Source organism: Hemiscyllium ocellatum, chromosome 29 (assembly GCF_020745735.1).
Source record: "Hemiscyllium ocellatum isolate sHemOce1 chromosome 29, sHemOce1.pat.X.cur, whole genome shotgun sequence".
Taxonomy (NCBI): domain Eukaryota; kingdom Metazoa; phylum Chordata; class Chondrichthyes; order Orectolobiformes; family Hemiscylliidae; genus Hemiscyllium; species Hemiscyllium ocellatum.
In genome coordinates this window covers 23573752-23597443 of record NC_083429.1, presented here as the reverse complement: position 1 = coordinate 23597443, position 23692 = coordinate 23573752, and the positions used below count along the sequence as shown (strand labels likewise).

General features: G+C 43.4%; 1 protein-coding gene across 3 annotated transcripts in view; it reads right to left on the bottom strand.

The window, feature by feature from the left end:
* The window catches only part of LOC132829617 (arginyl-tRNA--protein transferase 1-like), a 77702-nt gene that overhangs the window by 8430 nt on the left and 45580 nt on the right, over positions 1 to 23692 (bottom strand). For 2 of the 3 annotated variants that reach the window (XM_060846914.1, XM_060846916.1), the window contains exons 7-9: positions 10775 to 10903; positions 9129 to 9161; positions 3307 to 3488 (exon numbers count right to left, since the gene is read on the bottom strand). In XM_060846914.1, coding sequence (XP_060702897.1) covers positions 3307 to 3488; positions 9129 to 9161; positions 10775 to 10903 — 344 coding nt within the window. The remainder of the gene's footprint in view (positions 1 to 3306; positions 3489 to 9128; positions 9162 to 10774; positions 10904 to 23692) is intronic. The other variant, XM_060846915.1, reaches the window with a different exon arrangement.

Sequence of the window (23692 nt, the reverse complement as noted above, 5' to 3'; positions counted from 1 at the left end):
AAAGGAATCAGCATTCATCCCTTCAAGCCTGCTCCACCAATCAGAGCAATTATGGCTGTGGTCTCAAAACCACTTTTCTGTCTCCCAGCCCATAACCCTGGACTCCTCTCTAGAAAATGTTACTAACCCAGCCTTGACTAGATTTAATGACCCAGTCTTCACTGTTGGCTGAGGAGGAGAATTCCACAAACTAACAAGCCTTAGAGGAAATAAAGGCGTACCTCAGGGTTTACTGTAAAAGCCCTTATTCTTTAAATGTGTTCCTGAAATAACTGCACACAGGCCAGTGTCCTGTCACCAAGTCACCCTTTATTTACTTGTATACAATACACTGGCTGTGACCAACCAGCTCAGAGTCACTTCCCTGAACTGAGGAGATTTTAAGTCCCCCGTTAATATTGGTAGAAAGGGAGGACTGCAGATGCTGGAGATAAGAGTCGAGAGTGGGGTTCTGGAAAAGCACAGTAAGTCAGACAGCATCCGAGGAGCAAGGGAATTGATGTTTTGGGCATAAGCCCTTCATTAGGAATGAATCTTGGGGGCACCGGGGGCTGAGACATAAATGGGAGGGGGTTGGGATTGTGTGTGGGGGGTGGGTGGTGGAGAAGGTAGCTGGGAATGTGATAGGTAGATGTAGGTGGGGGTGACAGTGATAGGTCGGAGAGGAGGGTGGAGCGGATAGATGGAAAGGAAGATGAGCAGGTCAAGAAGGCGACGCAGAGTTGGAGGCTTGGGACGGGGATGAGGTAGGCAGAGGGGAAATGAGGAAATTGGTGAAATCCACATTGATCCTGTGTAGTTGAAGGGTCCCAAGGCAGAAGAGGAGTTGTTCTTCTTCCAGAAATTGGGTGGTTAGGGTTTGGTGAAGGAAGTGGCCCAGGACCTGCATGCCCTTGGTGGAGTGAGAGAGGGAGTTGAAGTGTTCAGCCACAGGGCAGTGGGGTTGGTTAGTGAGAGTCTCTCTGTTAATACTGGCCAGCCAGGGGTTTCCTGATTGGAGTGGTTAACCTGGGCATATCAAGGATCAGGTGATCAATAGGATCTACCTGGTTCTAATCACTATGGTTCCCAAAATCTAATCACCCTTTCCATCTTTTCAGCAACTACCCTTCCAAGTCACCTCATGAGTTTATGTATGTTTCAGTAAGATCAACTCTCATTCTCCTAACCTGCAATGGATCTCGGCCCAATCCATCCTCATAAACTTTTCAAAGTTTAGTGTGTTCCAAGTGTAATTACAAATGGAAAGCAGGAAATATTTTTCTCCAACTCTTAAAAATAGCATTAAATGTTTGTAAATCTAAATTAATTCCTCTGTTTCATAATCAGACCAGTATTGCAATGACATTAACAAGAGAGGGGAGGCATAATTGTATAAAAGCTTCGGATCCTGGAGCAATTTTGCGATCATGTCACAAAGTCGCACATCACCGAGCATGAATAGCACAGTGTGGATGGAGTTAAAACATTCTCCCCGAAAGGTTCACATAAGCATATGGACATGCACACAGAAATCAGTTCCTATCTAATGTAAGGTGATAGCCTGGTATATCTATAAGCACATATACATTAATGCTAAATACTGCTAGAAGTAATTTTGCATCAAAGTCCAAGCCTGAAGATAGTTTGCAACCCTGCCTTGATTGGTTTTCTCTTAAACTCGAACTCAGTGCGGAATCAAACCAAACAATAAAGTAATTATTTCCATGAACCTAACATTTCATGGGATGGCAGGGAATGGCAGAAGAATCAGTCAGGATTTGCTGAGTCAGCAGGAGAGTGCACTGAGCTGAATATGAAGAAGGAATGCTGACTCAGCAACTGCAAAGACACGCCCCGGAACCCCACCAACTTCTCAGGCTGACCTCAGCAGTGGAATACAGCTAGTAGGGATCATGGGAGAGAAACTGAAGATAGTCCATCGACATTTGCTGCTCATCCCTCAGGGTCTAAGTGGCTTTGTCAGACTGTTTAGGAATCAAGCACATTGCTGTAGAGTTTGAAGAAGGCCAGACCATGTGAGGATGGTAGATTGTCCTTCCTAAAGGACTTTTCCTTTTTTAAAAACAAATACTTCAGTCAACTTTAATGAAGAAAAGCGTTATGTTCCAATTGTGTTAATTGAATATATTAATTCATTTAAATTCCACCAGTTCCCATGGTGGGATTTGAACCAGTCTCTCTGGAGCTTTGGCTTGCTAATCCAATGACATTACCAAACTGCCACCATCTGCCCAGTTCAGTGAGGTTGTCTATCCTAATGCTGTTTGTCACTTGTTGGTTTCCTGTGGATTGGGGAAGTGACTTTGCAATGTTAACCAGGATGATAAAATCCAAGAGACTGTATAGTCTCAGCATGTCACAAGGTCTGGGAGTGGTTGGAACACCAGACATTTTACTATTATCAGTGCCAGGACCATTTCTGATGTAGTTGTTATGCTGCTACAAAAATGGAGCTTTGTAAGTGAGAGGTCCTACTAAATTCCTAGCTTTCTTGCAGACACAGTGTAAAACTGAACTTGAATTTATATAGTGTTTTGCAGGACCACAGGATTAAAAAGTGCTTTACAGTCAGTCAAGCATTTTCCAGGTGTGACTCAAGCTCTGAGAAACTCCAATGACATAATGATCAGTTTTCTTTTAAAATGCCTTTGTCAAACCCAAAGTGTTGGCCAGGACGTGGGGAGTGCTCCCTTGAATTTCTTCAAAGAGGGAAGGAACTCTGCCATCCTTTCATAGTCTACATATGACTTTAGATACACAACAATGTGTTTGACCTGTCACCAATGGAGAGATAGAGGTAGCAATAAATGTCACTGGATTAGTATAGAGACACCCCAGCCAATGTCTTGTAATCATAGCATCAAATTCATGGCAACTGGTACAATTCAAGTTCAATTAACAAAATCTGGCATTGAAAATTAGTCTCAGTAACAATCAAAGATTATGGTAAAGGCTTCAGATATCCTGTCGGGGAGAAAGAAAATCTGCCATTATGGTTTTGATCTCACGTCTTTCTGACTCAAACCAGAAACAGAGTCACAACTGAAAAAACACAAACCGCATTAGATTAGCAGAACAGAAGTGGTGAAAAACCAGACTAGCTCAAATGGAATGGAGCTTGTGGGAACAGAAACGCAGATTGGGAATCAAGGTGGTCCGACTGAAGTTTGAAAATGAATGGTTGTAAACTGGGATCACAAAACCTGAATTTCCTATAGGAGCACACAGTGTAGTAGGAAATGTTAACCTGCAAAATGTACTCCCCTCATCCCCGTACCTTAATTTTTATTTTTATATTTCTACCTGAGTGCAGAGTAGACTCCCAATGAGAGGGAAGAGTAATCTGGATCATAGCACAGGTACTGGGAGTTTATTCCTTCTGGTAGTATATCCAACAGGCCAAGAGCTATTATTTTCCCATCTAGCAGGAACTGTTCAATGAAGGAGCCATAGCCGGTGTCTGGGCCATCTGCTGGGTCCTCCCCCTGTCAGCAAAATAAAGAAAACCAATTCAGGGAGGTTCCCATAACAGGATACCAACTACATTGTGCTTGAACCTCAGTCCACTGCACCACTACAAACACTAACCCCTATTGCTTCAAAACAGACATCAGTCTCTCGGAAGACTTCGCGACGGCTGGTGGGTAAGTTTGGTCGTTTATTTAATAGTTGTAAATTTAAAGTTTTCCTTTAAAAAAGCGGTAGCAGACCCGGAAGGCGCGCTAGGTTACCTGGGTAAGGTTTTTTTTTCCTCCCCTTATTTAAAGGCGTAGGCGAGTCACCCGAGGCACTACACGAGTAGTGCCTCCCACCCTTCCACCTCCTCTAACCTAATAATAAGACCAATTGTGACTAGCGGGTAAGTGCTGCATTTTCCTTGTTTGTTTCTTTAGATTTAGTTGGTTTTTGTTGTTTTTTTTTAAGGAAAGCTTACTTTTAGAGGGATGGCAGTGCAGAGAGGGCAATGTTCCTCTTGCAACATGTATGAGGTGAGGGAAGCCATTAGCGTCCCTGCTGAGTACACTTGCAAGAAGTGCACCCATCTCCAGCTCCTCCAAACCCGTGTTAGGGAACTGGAGCTGGAGTCGGATGAACTGCGGATCATTCGGGAGGCAGAGGAGGTCATAGATCGGAGCTTTAGGCAAGTAGTTACTCCGAAAGTTCAAGATAGATGGGTGACAGTGAGAGGGAGTGGGAGGAGGAAGCCAGTGCAGGGACCCCCTGCGGTCATTCCCCTCAAGAACAAGTATACCGTTTTGGATACTTGTGGGGGGGATGACTTACCAGGGGCAAGCAACGAGGTTCAGGCCTCTGGCACGGAGCCTGGCCCCGTTGCTCAGAAGGGTAGGGTGGAGAAAGGTAGAGCGATAGTTCTTGGGGACTCGATAGTGAGGGGTACAGACAGACGGTTTTGTGGGGGCGACAGGGACTCACGTTTGGTATGTTGCCTCCCAGGTGCAAGGGTACGTGATGTCGCTGATCGTGTTTTCCGGGTCCTTAAGGGGGAGGGGGAGCAGCCCCAGATCGTGGTCCACGTTGGCACCAACGATATAGGTAGGAAGAAGGGTGAGGATGTTAGACAGGCTTACAGGGAGCTAGGTTGGAAGCTCAGAGTTAGAACAAACAGAGTTGTAGTCTCTGGTTTGTTACCCGTGCCACGTGATAGAGAGTCGAGGAATAGGGAGAGAGAGCAGTTAAATGCGTGGCTACAGGGATGGTGCAGGAGGGAGGGATTCCGGTTTCTGGACAACTGGGGTCCTTTCTGGGGAAGGTGGGACCTCTATAAAAAGGATGGGCTACACCTGAACCTGAGGGGCACCAGTGTCCTTGGGGGGAGGTTTGCTAGTGCTCTTTGGGAGGGTTTAAACTAACTCCGCGGGGGCATGGGAACCAGGACTGTAGCTTTAGGGTACAGGACCTTGAGTGTAGGGAGGTTAGGAATAATGCAGCGATCTCTAAGGAGGGTGCCTGTAACCAGAAAGGTGGATTGAAGTGTGTATACTTCAATGCCAGAAGTATAAGGAATAAGGTAGGTGAACTTGCAGCGTGGGTTGGTACCTGGGACTTCGATGTTGTGGCCATTACAGAGACGTGGGTAGAACAGGGACAAGAATGGCTGTTGCACGTTCCAGGGTTCAAATGTTTTAGTAGGATCAGACATGGGGGTCAAAAAGGGGGAGGCGTGGCATTACTTGTCAAAGACAGTATCACAGCAGTGGAATGGACGATGGAAGAGGACTTGCCATCTGAGGTAGTTTGGGCTGAGGTTAGAAATAGGAAAGGTGAGGTCACCCTGTTAGGTGTTTTCTACAGGCCTCCTAATAGTCCTAGAGAAGTAGAGGATAATATTGCGAGGATGATTCAGGAAAAGAGTGAAGGTAGCAGGGTGGTTGTTATGGGGGACTTTAACTTCCCAGATATTGACTGGGAGAGCTATAGCTCGAGTTCATTAGATGGGTCGGTGTTTGTACAATGTGTGCAGGAGGGTTTCCTGACACAATATGTCGACAGGCCAACAAGAGGGGAGGCTATATTGGATTTGGTTCTAGGTAATGAACCAGGCCAGGTGTTAGACTTGGAGGTAGGTGAGCACTTCGGGGACAGTGACCACAACTCGGTGACTTTTACTTTAGTGATGGAGAGGGATAATCGTGCGCCGCAGGGCAAGAGCTATAGCTGGGGGCAGGGAAATTATGATGCAGTGAGGCATGACTTAGGTTGTGTGGATTGGAAAAACAGGCTTCAAGAGAAGAACACTAATGAGATGTGGGGATTGTTCAAGGAGCAGCTACTGCGTGTCCTCGATAGGTATGTACCAGTCAGGCATGGTGTAAAGGGCCTTGTGAGGCAGCCGTGGTTTAGTAAGGAATTGGAGTCCCTTGTGAAAGGGAAGAAGGCGGCATATGTAAAGATGAGGCGTGAAGGTTCAGTAGGGGCGATTGAGAGTTATAAGGTAGCCAGGAAGGAGCTAAAGAGGGAGCTAAGAAAAGCGAGAAGGGGATATGAAAAGTCTTTAGCTGGTAGGATTAGGGAAAACCCAAAGGCTTTCTATAGGTATGTCAAGAATAAAAGGATGACTAGGGTAGGTACCGGTCCAGTCAAGGATAGTAGTGGGAAGTTGTGTGTGGAGGCGGAGGAGATTGGAGAGACATTAAATCAGTACTTTTCATCAGTATTCACTCAGGAACAGGACACTGTTGCTGATGTGAATATGGAATCACAAATAATTAGAATGGATGCCCTGGAAATATGCAGGGAAGAGGTTTTGGGAATATTGGAAAGGATGAATATAGATAAGTCTCCTGGGCCTGATGGCATTTACCCCAGGATCCTATGGGAAGCTAGGGAGGAGATAGCAGAGCCATTGGCCTGGATTTTTATGTCGTCATTGTCAACGGGAATAGTACCAGAGGACTGGAGGATAGCGAATGTGGTCCCATTGTTCAAGAAAGGGAGTAGGGATAGCCCTAGTAACTATAGGCCAGTGAGTCTGACTTCAGTGGTGGGCAAAGTCTTAGAGAGAATGGTAAGGGATAAGATTTATGAACATCTGGGTAGGAATAACGTGATCAGGGATAGCCAGCATGGTTTTGTGAAGGGCAGGTCGTGCCTCACAAACCTTATTGAGTTCTTTGAGAAGGTGACTAAGGAAGTGGATGAGGGTAAAGCAGTAGATGTTGTGTATATGGATTTTAGTAAGGCGTTCGATAAGGTTCCCCATGGTAGGCTAATGCTAAAACTTCGGAGGTATGGCATTGAGGATACATTAGAGGTTTGGATTAGGAATTGGCTGGCTGGAAGGAGACAGAGGGTAGTAGTTGATGGATTATGTTCATCTTGGAGCGCAGTTACTAGCGGTGTACCACAAGGATCTGTTTTGGGACCATTGCTTTTTGTTATCTTTATAAATGATCTAGAGGAAGGACTTGAAAGCTGGGTAAGCAAGTTTGCGGATGACACGAAAGTCGGTGGAGTTGTGGATAGTGAGGAAGGAAGTGGTAGGTTACAGCGGGATATAGATAAGTTGCAGAGCTGGGCGGAAATGTGGCAAATGGAATTCAATGTAGCTAAGTGCGAAGTCGTTCACTTTGGTAGGAATAACAAGATGATGGATTACTGGGCTAATGGTAGGCTACTTGGTAGTGTGGATGAGCAGAGGGATCTTGGTGTCTATGTACACAGATCTCTGAAAGTTGCCACCCAGGTAAATAGTGCTGTGAGGAAGGCATATGGTGTACTGGGCTTTATTGGCAGAGGAATTGAGTTCCGGAGTCCTGAGGTCATGTTGCAGTTGTATAAGACTCTGGTGAGGCCTCATCTGGAGTATTGTGTGCAGTTTTGGTCGCCATACTATAGGAAGGATGTGGAAGCTTTAGAACGAGTGCAGAGGAGGTTTACCAGGATGTTGCCTGGAATGGTAGGAAAATCTTATGAGGAAAGGCTGAGGCACTTGGGGCTGTTCTCATTGGAGAAGAGAAGGTTTAGGGGAGATCTGATAGAAGTGTATAAGATGATTAGGGGTTTAGATAGGGTAGATACTAAGAACCTTTTACCGCTAATGGAGTCAGGTGTTACTAAGGGACATAGCTTTAAATTAAGGGGTGGTAGGTATAGGACAGATGTTAGGGGTAGATTCTTCACACAGCGGGTTGTGAGTTCATGGAATGCCCTGCCCGTATCAGTGGTGAACTCTCCTTCTTTATGTTCACTTAAGCGGGCATTGGATAGGCATTTGGAAGTTATTGGGCTAGTATAGGTTAGGTAGGACTCGGTCGGCGCAACATCGAGGGCCGAAGGGCCTGTACTGCGCTGTATCCTTCTATGTTCTATGTTCTATGAAAATAGATTAGATTAGATTAGACTTACAGTGTGGAAACAGGCCCTTCGGCCCAACAAGTCCACACCGACCCGCCGAAGCGAAACCCACCCATACCCCTACATTACCCCTTACCTAACACTACGGGCAATTTAGCATGGCCAATTCACCTGACCCGCACATCTTTGGACTGTGGGAGGAAACCGGAGCACCCGGAGGAAACCCACGCAGACACGGGGAGAACGTGCAAACTCCACACAGTCAGTCGCCTGAGTCGGGAATTGAACCCGGGTCTTCAGGCGCTGTGAGGCAGCAGTGCTAACCACTGTGCCACCGTGCCGCCCAAAATAGGTTAAACACAGCAAAGGACTATTAGAAATCATGGAAGAACACAGTTAAAACACGTCTAAATGTTTGACTGCCATTTGGCCATCAAAATAATTGATAAATAAGAGAGCCTGTGGTCTGTGGGCAGTCTTGCATGGAATATAATCGCTGGGATAGTTTAGAAAGGCTGTATGACTATAAACTGCTTTAAGGTTTTTAATATTGACCTGTCTGCGGAGCACTAACTGTTAATCTTCTATCTGATTGAAGTACTAACTTTAGATTAGATTACTTACAGTGTGGAAACAGGCCCTTCAGCCCAACAAGTCCACACCGACCCGCCGAACCGCAACCCACCCATTCCCCTACATTTACCCCTTCACCTAACACTATGGGCAATTTAGCATGGCCAATTCACCTGACCTGCACATCTTTGGACTGTGGGAGGAAACCGGAGCACCCGGAGGAAACCCACGCAGACACGGGGAGAATGTGCAAGCTCCACACAGTCAGTCAGTCGCCTGAGTCGGGAATTGAACCCGGGTCTCTGGCACTGTGAGGTAGCAGTGTTAACCACTGTGCTACCGTGCCGCCCACTTTATTGCAACAGATAAACTAATTTCATAGAGAATTTTCCCCTTAAACCTTAGCCACGGTTAAAAAAAAACCCACATTGGGTTATGGGGATTGGGTGGGTTGCTTTTTGGAATGTCAAGGCAGACTTTGACAAGTTATAAAGGTAAACATGCATATATGAAGTTTTTCTTTCTGTTTCATTAGTTTCTGATTGATAACTTATGAAACACAGAGAGGGGATTTCCATTTTTTTCCCATAATTCATGATTGGTTTGTACTAGTGTACAAAACAACCAGGGTGAAGCTATTAACACACAGCCAGCTAACACCAGCGATTTGCTGAGGATTCACAAAGTTGCTATCAGATAAGGAAGAAAGCAAGCCACAGATGAGGGAATCTACTCACCACGAGTGGAGTGCTGCAGAAAAACCTTCTGTACTGTAAGACACAATACAACACGACACAATGAATCAAACAATGCTGTGCCCAGTTGCTACATCATCCTGCTTCTACAATACTGGGTGCTTCCACACTGCTGGGAGACCCTTTGCAGTATCTTCCAAAAATAAAAACTAAACCAGCCATGGGTGTCAACAAGCCTCAGTCCCAGGATAAAGAACTTTGCACCCAATTCAGAATTTCCCATCATGCAAAGCTCCCCCTGAGATCGAATCCTGGCATAACTTGCAAGCAAGTTAGCACCAGGTCTAGATTTCTGTGGATTTCTGCTCAGCAAAGTAAGAGCTGGCAGTGGTTAGATGACAAAACAGTTTCGGATGTCCAGTGTCAATGACAATTACTTCTGGGTTAAGGTTAACAGTTAATGTGCAGACCTTCCATCCCAAAATAATGAGGTTGCTACATCCAGAACCTCAATCTGAGCTACAAATCTTCTCAAAACTCACTGGTTGCTATGTCAATTCAACAATACATAAGGAAACATTTACAGTCTGCTTTTGTTTATCATTATAAGGATCAATACCTTTGATCGACATCATACACTGTTTTAAATAACAAATGTGAGTTGGAGACGAATTATACATGCTGCGTAATTGGATTATTCCAGTTTATTTGGATTTTGTGTTTAACTTAAGAGTCCTGGAAGAATTGAAGATGAAATCATACATCAAAACCCTGTAGAAGCATTTGGCAATTTTGTTAAAAAGAGATAAGCAACACAACAAATAAAAACTCTGACAAAATTGGTGATACAATAGCAAACAACTTAGGTCTTGAATTTTGTGGACTAACACATGACTTCACTTCTCTGTTAATGGTAAGGTTAATTAGCGATGACATTCAGAAGTCACTCTCAACTGGTTGACCCAAATGAATCCAAAGATGTGCAGTTAGGTGAATTGGCCATGCTCAATTATGCATATAGTGTTCAGGGATGTGTAGGCTAGGTGCATTAGTCAGGGGTAAATATAGGATAACAGAGAGTAGGGGATTAGGTCTGGGTGGGTGACTCTTCGGAGGATCAGTGTGGACTTGTTGGGCCGAAGGACCTGTTTCCACACAGTAAGGATTCTAATTTCTAACTTAGGGATTCTAATAGGGTCTTGACTCAAAAATGACTAAAAGGTTCATATTCTATGTGAATACTGACTCCCAGGAGATAATCTGCATCATGTTTCAAGTTTTGTTTTAAGATATTGAAATTGAGAGTGATTTTTTTTTTGTAATGTACTCCGGGAATCTTTTGTTTATAAGAAGCAGCCATCTACTTTAATATTTTTAATATTAGATTACTTACAGTGTGGAAACAGGCCCTTCGGCCCAACAAGTCCACACTGACCCGCCGAAGCGAAACCCACCCATACCCCTACATTTGCCCCTTAACTAACACTACAGGCAATTTAGCATGGCCAATTCACCTGACCTGCACATCTTTGGACTGTGGGAGGAAACCGGAGCACCCGGAGGAAACCTGTAGCAGAGGCTCCCTGATGCCAGTGCACAATGCGATCCCAGGGATCTCTCACAGAAATACAATCCCCAAACTTTAGAATGCCACTACACAGCTTTAACAGGTCAGTCCAGATAGCTACCTCTGCCTCCGAGGCCATCACTTCAGTGTCTTTGTGCACGTGCATCTGGTACCGCCTGTAGACTTTGTATGATTCACCAAACGTAGCATGTAGCTCAGGGCTTGGAGGAGAAAGTCTCAGGAGCTTCACCTGACAGTGCAACAGGAAGAAGAAAAAGACTCTCATTGAATACAACAGAGACCAGCAAACTACCCGTGCCTGATGTTCAAATGCTGTCCTATTTGGGAAATTAACTATGTACACTTGAGCATTGTTGCACAAGTGGGCCATTCATTCCTTCTAGAGAGTGCTCTAACTCCTATTAGCTCATGGCTGTTCTGTTCCTCAACTCCATCCAGTATTCCTCATTATCCTCAAGGATGTGGTGATGAACCAGTTCTTAACTGCAGCCTACGTGGTGCAGATCCACATATCTTTCCAAACCTCACACCATATCAATTTGAAACTCTACTCATCTTTACTTCAGTGTCACTGGATCAAAATCCTAGAACTCCCTCCCCTACCTTCCTATACCAGATGGACTGCAGAGGGTCAAGGTAACTCATCATCATCTTTGAGGGTAATTAAAGTTGGGGCAATAAATACTGGTCCAGCCAGCGACACTCAACATATGAATGACAACAAGAAAAATAACAAACATTTTCCAGTGTTAAAAGTTTCGATCCAAACACCCACATACCCATTGGGAATAGAATTTCATATTTTCACTTTCATTTATGTGGAAAGATTACATGACTCTACTTTTAATATTTTGTCTCCTTTGCTCCTTTGACTTTGCCTCTGGATAGAATCACTTGACCGTATCAATCCTGATGAATCATTAATCTCATTTTAAACAAACGGCAAAAATGCAACCAGGAGGACCTCACAAGACCAAGCCTGAAATATAGCACACGTTGTTTGATTATTTTTGTTCATGTAAACAATGTTAACATGCACACATTAAAATTGTCAAACAAGGTGAAATTCTCCTGTAAATTTCTTCCAACGTAACCAGAGACGCATCCACCAAGCATGAACAATTTCCATTTTTTGGGGGGCTAACCTGTCAGGACATAAAAGGAGAGATTCCAAGAAACAACAGAAGAAAAGGGTTCTCTTTCTGAAATTAAACAGCATCTTAACCTCTCCCAGGCCATGAAGGCTAGGTAAGTAAAGATATCTGATGTTTGTTGTCCTGTAAGCCAGGAGATCCCAAGTCCAGTTCTGAATTAAATAAACCCGATCCCTGTATTCCTGATGAAGGGCTTTTGCCCGAAACGCCAATTTTACTGCTCTTTGGATGCTGCCTGAACTGCTGTGCTCTTCCAGCACCACTCTAATCGAGAACCTTGTTCTAGACTGTTTGCTCAACATCAACATGTCCAGAACCCACTGGGTGACAATTGGTAGTAAGCACCTTGGGATAGTACCCTCCCCCTGATCTGGGGCCCTACTGCAGGCCTCAATACCTCAGCACAAAGTGAAACAGAGAAATCTCTTGGGTTACTGCAGTTGACAACCATTGGGTGGCTTTGCTGGAAACTACACATCAGGTTAAGCTGAGAGCTGTGTGATACCCCCACAATCAAAAATCTTACCAGGGGGGGATCCAAGATGGCGGCGACCCAGCAAGACTGAGTCCACAGTGCTCTACCCAAAACTTGGGAAAAGTGGGCTATCCACCCCCACCACACTCACTAAACCATTTATAATAGTTGTTAACCTTAAATAGTTACCTATTAGTACATTTAAATAGTCTAATACTAGCTGGAAAATGAGTAAAGGGAAGGGTACAGGCAGCTCTAAGAAAGCAGGGACCCCTCCCCCACCCTCTCCCTCTTCATCTGCAGCAAAGGTGTCTTCAGCTGCTTCAGGAGATTTACCAATGAAGATGAGCTTTGAAGAGATGTTTGCCAGGTGGGAGGCGAAGATTGATGCTTTTATCGATGAGTCTCGGCAGAGCAAAGAAGCACTATCAGCCGAGCTGCAGAAGCAGGGCAGAGACATTCAGGAATTGGAGTGCCGAGTCAGAGAGGTGGAGTCGAAGGCCGCAGCCTCAGAGACTGCGATAAAATCAACAGCCGACCACATCCGTTTTCTCGAGAATCGAGTCCAGAACCTAGAAAACCACATTGATGACCTCGAAAATCGATGTCGTAGAAAAAATATTCGGTTGTTGGGCCTTCCCGAGCAGGAAGAGGGAGGCCAGCTGACAGCATTCTTAGAGCATTGGCTGCCACAACTTTTAAATCTGCATAATGGATCAGGCCAGGTAAGGGTGGAATGGGCCTACCGGGTCGCAGTACGTGGGCCCGGCTCAACCCAGCGCCCACGCCCGGTCCTGTTCCAGCTGCAGAGCTATAGGGAGAGGCAGATGCTCCTGGAAGCCTCAAGAAATCTGGGAAAAGATCCCCAAGCTATGACCCACAAAGGATCCAGGATCATGCTGTTCCAGGACTTCTCCCCAGCTTTGGTCCGAAAGAGGAAGGCATTCGATGAGGCGAAGAAGCGTTTAAGGGACTTAAATATCCAGTACTCCTTACGATATCCAGCGACGCTACGCCTTAGCCACGAAGGATCCATATATAACTTCGGATCACCAGAGAAGGCTAAGGAATTCTTGGACTCTCTTAAATAAGCTGTAAGAGATTGTGGACGCTGGTCTGCCTTTCCCATTATTTTGGTTTATATCCCTTCATCTTTTCTTATCTTTCCCCCTATGTGTGTATGTGTGTATATATATATATATATGTTGGGGCGTTTGGTTAATGTTGATGGGGGGAGGTGGTTACCTTATTCTATTTTACTTCTGTTTTTAGGAGCGGGGTTGTTTTTCTTTCCCCTGTTATTTTGTGGTATTATATTTAAGTATTACGTGTTGAGATTGTAATCTTATAGTTATATATGGTATTAATATTCCCAAATATATTTAGATGTGGGTGTGGGTGGGGGTGGGGTGTTCACTGTTAACTCTAGCTTTATATTATATTTGAATTCTCCTCATTTTATTGAGGAACACCTGGGTCAAGGGTGGGGCACTGGTTGGAAGAGGGTAAGATGGACTGTGGGAGAGGAAGTGACGTTCCCTGGGAACAAGGGAGAAAATCTCCAATTCGGAATGTTTTATATTTTTTATACTTAGAAAGAGTTTTTTGTTATATTGTTTTGAGTGTATCAGAGAATCTTTACTTTTGTAAATCTTGTATGCTCCATGCTCGGGATGTTCTAGATAGGGTTTCCCCTCCCGAGGGGTCTCGGATCTGTCCAGATGATTATGGCTGAACAGTCGGTTAAGTGGTGCACCTGGAATGTCAGGGGGAGTAATTCGCCAGTTAAAAGGAAGAAAATATTATCAAATCTTAAGAAGGAGAGAGTTGATATAGCTCTCCTACAGGAGACACACCTGTCGGATAAAGAACACTTAAAATTACGACAGGGCGGATTTGATCAGGCCTTTTTTTCCTCTTTTAATTCAAAAAGCAGGGGAGTCGTTATCCTTATCCGGAAGAACTTCCCTTTGAAAATTCTAAATCAGATAAAAGACGAATCTGGACGATATATTTTGATTAAAGCCCTCATAAATGGAGAGGAATATGGGATCTTAAATGTATACTGCCCCCCGGCACACCCCTTTAAATTCATAACGGAAGCTTTTTCAAAACTGATGGCCTTTGGTGCCCGTCATACAATTATAGGGGGAGACTTTAATTGTATTATGGATCCGGAAATAGACAGGATTCCCAAGAGTGCCGCTGGAGTATCTCCCAGATCTAGACAACTGGCGGACCTGAATAAAGAATTAGGATTGGTAGATGTATGGAGATGTCTCCATCCACAGGGTAGAGATTTTTCTTTCTACTCTAATCCACATAAATGTCACACAAGAATTGATATGTTTTTTGCCCCATCGATTTTTCTAAACTCTATAGCAACCTGTAAAATAGGTACTATAGCAATCTCTGACCATGCCGCTGTATACATGGAAACTAAGGTAAAGAACAATGGGACATCTGCTCGGCATTGGCGTATGGACCCCTTCCTGATAAAAGATAGCAAATTTTTAAAGTACTTCTCCCAAGAACTTAAAACTTTTTTAGAAATTAATACTGGTACGGCTAGCAATCCGTCAATGATGTGGGAGACCATCAAAGCTTATGCACGAGGTTTGATCATCTCCTATTCAGCGACCCAGAGGAAAATGAAGGGAGAGCAACAGCGTCTGCTCGAAGCTCGCCTAAAAACAGCCGAAACAGCATACGCTGATAGACCTTCTATCACAAAATTGCAGAGGATTACAGCTCTTAGGACAGCTTTAAACACCGTGCTTACTCAAACGGCTAAAAGGGAAATATTATTTGCGAAACAAAGATTATATGAATATGACGACAAACCGGGTAGATACTTAACATTTCTTGCAAAGAAAAAGAAAGCCCCTCAAACTATTCCGACCATCAAGGAAAGTACAGGTACCCTGACTCATGATCGTAAAAAGATCAATGCGACCTTTAAAGAATTTTATTCTGAACTATATAGATCGCAGGATTGTGAAGATAGGATTAGGAGGATGCAGTCATTTTTTAAAAATTTGACCTTCCCGGGCCTGACTCCGGAACAGGTGTCGGCCCTAAATACCCCTTTAACAGTCCAAGAAATACTTGAGGCAATTAGGCAACTTCAGAGCGGAAAAGCACCGGGCCCGGATGGTTTTCAAGCTGAATTCTATAAAGAATTTACAGGAATATTGGTTGACCCACTTATGGATATGTATAATTTTGCGCATAGTCAGGTCTGTCTCCCGCCCACGCTGAAAGAAGCAAATATTTCTCTTATCCTCAAAAAAGGAAAAGACCCAGAAGATTGTGCATCTTACAGACCAATATCCTTACTAAATGTAGACTTTAAAATTCTCTCAAAAATGTTAGCACTAAGACTAGAAAGGGTACTGCCATATATTATAAAGGAGGACCAGACGGGATTTATTAAGGGCCGCAGATCATCCAATAATATCAGAAGGGTCTTGAATATGATCCAAGCCTGTCATCAGGGAAAGATACCAGGAGTAATAATTTCATTGGATGCGGAAAAGGCATTTGATAGGGTTGAATGGTCATATTTATTTTACACATTGGAAAGGTTTGGCGTTGGACAGGTGTTTACCAAATGGGTTTCAACATTGTATAATGACCCCAAAGCAGCTGTTATTACTAATGGGTTAAGATCGGATGGCTTCAGTGTGGGTAGGGGCTGCCGTCAAGGATGTCCTCTCTCACCATTGTTGTTTACACTGATAATCGAACCATTAGCAGAAGCCATCCGGACTGATCCTAATATAATGGCCCCGAGGATTGGTACAGGTAAACACAAAATTACCCTCTATGCAGATGACGTTCTCTTATTCCTCAGTAATCCTTTAATGTCAGTGCCTCGTCTAATTCAAGTTATTAATACATTTAGTGCATTCTCAGGCTATAAAATTAATTTTTCAAAATCGGAAGCCATGCCAATGGGTGGTCTGGCTATGATACCCCACTTAATGGACGGATCCCCTTTTCCCTTCCGTTGGTCCCTGGAGGGCTTCTTATATTTAGGTATTTTTATCACGCCAGTATTTGATCAGCTGTATAGGGCTAATTTTGTACAATTAATGGAAAGGATAAGGCAGGACCTCCAGCGATGGAGAGACCTTCCGATTTCCTGGCTAGGGAGAATAGCATTAATTAAAATGAATGTTCTGCCCCGTCTCTTATATCCTATGAGAATGCTCCCGCTGATGCTGCCAAGGCTAGCCCTACGTAAATTATATGGCTGGTTGGGCTCCTTTATTTGGAACCATAGACGGCCCCTTATTAAGCTGAAGAAGCTACAGCTTCCACAGGCAAGGGGAGGACTGGACTTCCCAGACTTTAGGAAATATCAGTTAAGCTCCCTACTAAGTTACATAGCTGATTGGGTTTCATCTGATCCACAATCAATTTGGCTGGATATCGAAGCCTCCCAAGTAAAATACCCACTTATTAACCTTTTATTTTCAGATAAGAGGAAAATCATTACAGACCACTGTAAAAATCCCATAATATTAAACACAATTAAGGCCTGGAATATAATGCGGCAAAATGAGGGTAACTCACATAAAACATCCCCCCATGCACCAATAGTAGGCGCATGGGGATTCCAACCGGGGATTACAGATGCCACCTTTAAACTCTGGAGATCCAGGGGCATCTCATGCTTAGGGGACCTATTTAAAGATGGGATCCTGATGTCCTTTGAGCAGCTGCGTCTGAAATTCGGAATACCTAATGGGGATCTCTTTCGATACTTCCAAGTTCGAGATTATATACAGAGGAAGACTACATTAATAGATAGTCTTTATAAATCAGACAGAGAACGTAATGTCTTACGACCAGCGGGGGCATCCTCCGTTAGTACTATATACCATTTGCTACATGATGGAGTCTCAGGAGACATGGATGACCTGCTTAAAACATGGGAGCAGGACTTGGGGCTAGAAATCTCTGAGGATATGTGGAATGACATTTGGGAAAATGCTAGAAGAATTGCTATCTGTAACAGAACTCAGGCTATCCAACTAAAGATACTTCATAGGGCCCATATAGCTCCGGCTCGACTGGCAAAATTTAAGGCAGGAGCATCTACAATGTGTCCCAAATGCAAAATAGAGGTGGGTACTCTTGTACATTGTCTGTGGACTTGTCAGAAAATCCGCAGATACTGGACTAAAGTGGCAAATACCCTGACAGAAATTTTAGGAACGGACATTAGGGTGGACCCTGTATCTCTCCTTTTGGGCTTTTCGAACCTCTCATCTCTGGATATGCATGGGAAGAGACTATTTTCTATTCTCTCTTTCTGTGCAAGGAAAAATATTTTGGTGAACTGGGTGGCTGAGGGCCCCCCTGGACTTTCAAATTGGCACAGATTAATTATGGAATATATCCCCCTTGACTTCCTCACAAATATGGTGCACCGAAAGACTGAATTATTTTATAAAATATGGCAGCCCTTTTTGAATTATATAAATGCAGATATTTCGGCTATCCTAACAAGGGCTTTTATTTAGTGAAGATTTCAGACCGGGCTGCTCCGGGGCCCCTTGGGAGAGGAATCCTGCGCGAATACGGGTTTTATTATATTTGATGTTTATACATTCCGAGCATGTAAGAGACTTAGGTATACACTCTGGTTAGTTATAGGTTAGATTAGTAGAAAGTTGAGTTTTTTTTTCCTTTCTTTTTTTCGTTTCTTTTTTTTCTCTTTTTTTGTTTTCTTTCTTTCTCTTTTCTTTGTTAAATTATGACTATTGTATATATGATTTAATTGTACATCAATGTTTGTATTTGAGAGTTTTGTTTATTTTTGTAAATTTGCAAAAATGTTAAATTTCAATAAAAATATCTACAAAAAAAAATCTTACCAGACTTCATGAGAAAATTGTGATTAAAATAAAAATGGGATGAAAACATTTTTTTTTAAAAAAACAAAAATTGAAATCTTCCAAATCTAGAATCTTCCAACTTTTCTGGGAATTTTTTCCCCCACCTGTAGTGAGGTACCTCTATTTCTGAATAAACCTCAGCTATTTATTCTCATTGGACTTGTGGGGATCCTGCTCAATATCATTGTCAACACTGCACTGGGCCTGGCTCTCAACTGGGGTACACCACTTTTGATGTGGTAACTGCTCAACATCCACTCCATGGGAGATAATGACTCCAGCTGAACATGTGGAAAAGCACGGGCATTGTCCCATGAAACCATTGGATTCATCTGTTTGACTTTTAACAGGTTTTTTGATTAATTCCTAGAAACAGAGACAACACTCGGAAAGCTAGAACTTATTGCCCATTCTAAGTTATCCTCAAGAGGCTGATGAAGAGCTTTGAGTTGCTGCAGCCCACGTGGAGATGGTGCGCCCAGAGCACTAAAATGTTGACCCATCAGTGATTTATGATTGTAGAGGTCTGACCAAGCTACAATGGTGTGATGCGCAGTGATGGTTTTTGCAAAAATCTGTTGCCGTTGTTCTTCTACCTGAAGATCACCGTTTCGAGAGAGGCTGCTGAAAAAGGTTTCTCAAGTTGCTGCAGTACATCTTGGAGATGGTCCATGCCATTGTGCGCCAGTAATTAAGGAAGTGACTGTTTAATGTGGTGCTAATCACCTCTGCTTTTTCCCACATGTTGTTGACCTTGGCATGTTGTTGAAATTGTACTTATGCAGGCAAATGGAGGGCCTTCCATCACACTCCCACTTGCACCTTGTAGATAATGGGGTTCCCTCAGCATGTTAAGAAGAGAGCTGCGGTGATGATGCTGTCACTTTAAATAAAAGTTATTTTGACCTGGATTTTTTTTTTGAAGAGAGGTTGTAAAGGCAGAGGTGACAAAGTGGCTACTGCAGATGGCTTCAGCTAGGAGACCTTCAGGTTTTTTTTTAAAAAAACAGTTGTAACAATGGAAGAGGAATGGCCAGTTAAAAATAGTTTTATTTTAAGCTGTAGCTGTTTGGGTCCCAGCAAAGTCACAACTTCAGTAAATGATTCCTAGCTGCTACTTTCTCATAAATTGTTCTTGATGTTGCTTCCTTCTAGATGGGAGAATTGTTTGTAAGAACCTGTCTGAATTTACCTTTTTGCCAAGGGATGTTATGGGACTGTGTATGGGATGTTATTATACTGGAACACCTGATTAGTAATTGGTACTGTATTTATTATTCAGAAAAATTTTCCAATTGTTAAGTTATTCTAAATTCCTCCTGTTTTTGTTTGTGTTTTAACCGTAGTATGTAAATACGTCACAGAGTCATACAGATGTACAGCATGGAAACAGACCCTTCAGTCCAACTCCTCCATGCCGACCAGATATCCCAACCCAATCTGGTCCCATTTGCCAGCACTTGGCCTATATTCCTCCAAATCCTTCCTATTCATATACCCATCCAAATGCCTTTTAAATATTGCAATTGTACCAGCCTCCACCATTTCCTCTGGCAGCTCAATCCATGCACGCACCACCCTCTGCTCGTAAAAGGTACCCCTGAGGTCCCTATATATCTTTCCTCTCACACCCTAAACCTATGCCCTCTAGTTATGGACTCCTCCACCCCAGGGAAGAGACTTTATCAATTTATCCTATCCATACCCCTCATTATTTTATAATCTCTATAAGGTCACCCCTCAGCCGTTGACGCTCCAGGGAAAACTCTCCAGAGAGCCTATTCAGCCTCTCCCTGTAGCTCAAATCCTCCAACCCTGGCAGTATCCTTGTAAATCTTTTCTGAACCCTTTCAAGTTTCACAACATCCTACCGATAAGAAGGAAACCAGAATTGCGTGCAATATTCCGAAATTGGCCTAACCAACGTCCTGTACAGCCGCAACATGACTTCCAAACTATTGTATTCAATACTCTGACCAATAAAGGAAAGCATACCAAACGCCTTCTTCACTATCCTATCTACCTGCACTCCAAGGTCTCTTCGTTTAACAACACTCCCTCAGACTTTACCATTAAGTGTACAAGTCCTGCTAAGATTTGATTTCCCAAATGCAGAACCTTGCATTTATCTAAATTAAACTCCATCTGCCACTTCTCAGCCCATCGGCTCATCTGATCAAGATCCCATGTCATACAAAGTCATGTTGATTGTCCCTAATCAGTCCTTGCCTTTCCAAATACATGTACATCCTGTCCCTCAGGATTCCCTCCAACAACTTGCCCACCATTGACTTCAGGTTCACTAGTCTATAGTTTCCTGGCTTGTCCTTATTACCCTTCTTAAATAATGGTACCATGTTAGCCAACCTCCAGGCTGTGCACCTCACCTGTGACTATCGATGATACAAATATCTCAGCAAGGGGGTCAGCAATCACTTGTCTAGCTTCCCACAGAGTTCTCGGGTACACCTGATCAGGTCCTGGGGATTTTATCCATTTATGTGTTTCAAGACATCCGGCACTTCCTCCTTGTAATATGGACAATTTTCAAGATGTCACCATCTATTTCCCTACATCCTATATCTTCCATGTCCTTCTCCACATTAAACAAAATATTCATTTAGTATATCCCCCAACTCCTGTGGCTCCACACAAAGACCACCTGCTGATCTTTAAGGGGGCCTATTGTTTCCCTAATTACCCTCTTGTCCTTAATGTATTTGTAAAAACCCTTTGGATTCTCCTTAATCCTATTGGCCAAAGCTACCTCATGTCCCCTTTTTGCCCTCCTGATTTCTCTCTTAAGTATACTCCCACTGCATTTATACTCTAAGGATTCATTCGATCGATCCTGTCTATACCTGACATATGTTTCCTTCTTTTTCTTAGCCAAACTCTCAATTTCTCTAGACATGCAGCATTCCCTACACCTACCAGCATTTTCTTTCACCTTAGCAGGAATATACTGTCTCTGGACTTTCGTTATCTCATTTCTGAAGGCTTTCCATTTTCCAGCCATTCCTTTATCTTCAAACATCAGCTTTTGAAAGTTCTTGCCTAATACCGTCAAAATTGGCCATTCTCCAATTTAGAACTTCAACTTTTAGATCTGGTCTATCCTTTTCCATCACTATTTTAAAACTAATAGAACTATGGTCGCTGGTCCCAAAGTGCTTCCCCACTGATGCCTTAGTCACCTGCCCTGCCTTTTTTCCCCAAGAGGAGGTCAAATTTTGCACCTTCCCTGGTAGGGATTCTACACAATAAATCAGAAAATTGTCTTGTACACACTTAACAAATTCGTCTCCATCTAAACCCTTAACACTATGGCAGTCCCAGTCTATGTTTGGAAAATTAAGATCCCCTATCATAACCACCCTATTCTTATAAATAACTGAGATCTCCTTACAAATTTGTTTCTCAATTTCTGTCTGACTATTAGGGGATCTATAATACAATCCCAATAAGGTGATCATCCCTTTCTCATTCCTCAGTCCCACCCAAATAACTTCCCTGGATGTATTTCCAGGAATGTCCTCCCTCAGTACAGCTGTAATGCTATCCCTTCTCAAAAACTCCACTCCCTCTCCTCTCCTGCCTCCCTTTTTTATCCTTCCTGTAGCATTTGTATCCTGGAACATTAAGCTGCCAGTCCTGTCCATCCCTGAGCCATGTTTCTGTAATTGCTATAATATCTCAGTCCCATGTTCCTAACCATGCCCTGAGTTCACCTGCCTTCCCTGTTTGGCCTCTTGTATTGAAATAAATGCAGTTTGTACCTTGTTTTCTGCTTTGTTCCTGCCTGCCCTGACTCGCTCCTTTTTCCAACTGTACCAGTCTCAGATTGATCTCTTTCCTCACTACCTCTCTGGGTCCCACCTCCCCACCCCACCCCACCCCCTCCCCCCACTAGTTTAAACCCTCCCGGGCAGCTCTAGCAAATCTCCCTGCCAGTCTATTAGTCCCCTTCCAATTCAGGTACAATCCATCTTTCTTGTCTAGGTCACTTCTATCTAAGAAGAGACTCCAATGATCCACAAACGTGAACCTTTTTCTCATGCACCAGCTCCTCAGCCCCACTTTCATCTGCTCTATCCTCCTATTCCTCCCCTCACTAACTCGTTGCACTGGGAGTAATCCAAATATTACTACCCTTGAGGACCTCCTTTTAAAATTCCCACCTAACTTTCCATATCCTCCCTTCAGAATTTCATCCTTTTCCCTTTCTATGATGTTGGTACCAATGTGTACAATGACCTCCTGCTGGTCCCTCTCCCCCTTGAGAACATTCTGCACTCTCTCGGAGATATCCTTGATTCTGGCACCAGGGAGACAACACACCATTCTGATTTTTCGCTGCTGTCCGTGCCCCTGACTAGAGTCCCTTAATACAATCAATGGCTTTGAACCCAATGTACCCCTCATTACATTAGAGCCAGCCTTGATACCAGAAACTTGGCTGTATATGCTACATTCCCCTGAAAGTCCACCACTCCCTAAACTTTCCAAAACAGCATACTTGTTTAAAATGGGGATAGCCACAGAAGACTCCTGTACTACCTGCCTACCTCTCTTGGAGTTAATTCATTTACCTGACTTGATCTGCAGCTTTTCTCCCTATAACTGCCATCCATCACAGCCTCTAGCTCTTGTAAACTGCTTATTGCCTCTCACTGTTACTCCAACCAATCCAATCTGACAGGATTTGCAACCAATGACATTTTTTGCAGATATAATCCTCAGTAATTTTTTAAGCTCTCCCAAAATTCCCATATCCAACAAGAAGAGCACATCACTCTCCTCAAGGCCATTGTACTCCTTCCAATCTACAGACCCAGAAAATAGCACCATCTTATTGCTCTCCAAAACATTGCTCCAGCCTAACTTAATACTTAAAGCTTACATTTTCAAAATTTGGTCAAGAAACAAATCCCAATAAAAACATATAATCAAGAAAGAACCCACTCTATTCACTATTGTAGGTTTACAGCATGTCTATACTTAAAACTATTTACTTATCTGTTTCTGTGCTGTGACCTCTCCCAAGCTGGTTCCTTCAAGGTCAGTTGTGAATTTTGCTATTTGTTAAATTTTCCTGGACGCACTGTGATGTCCCACGATACAGGAATTCAAACAGCAAAGGCAGCAACTGCGCCGATTCACTGCTGTGTCAGTTAGCAGTGTGTGTTTTTTTTCCTCTCTCTCCCTTACAGACCATGTGCTTGCTGCCTTCGTCTGCTTTTCTCTCTTTTAAAAATGCCATTGTTTTGACTTTTTTTTCCAAAGTTCCAAAACAATTGCAACAGCGTATAAAACAGTGATTGCTGCTCCTGGAATTCGAGGGAATCATCTCCAACACCTAAAATACCTCAAAACTAAAAGCAGCAGCCTGTTACAACCATAAGTTTTACCCATCTAGAAAAAGTTAGGGTCTAAGCTATCTTCTTAAAATATTTTAAAGCGGTCTGGTCTAATCCACA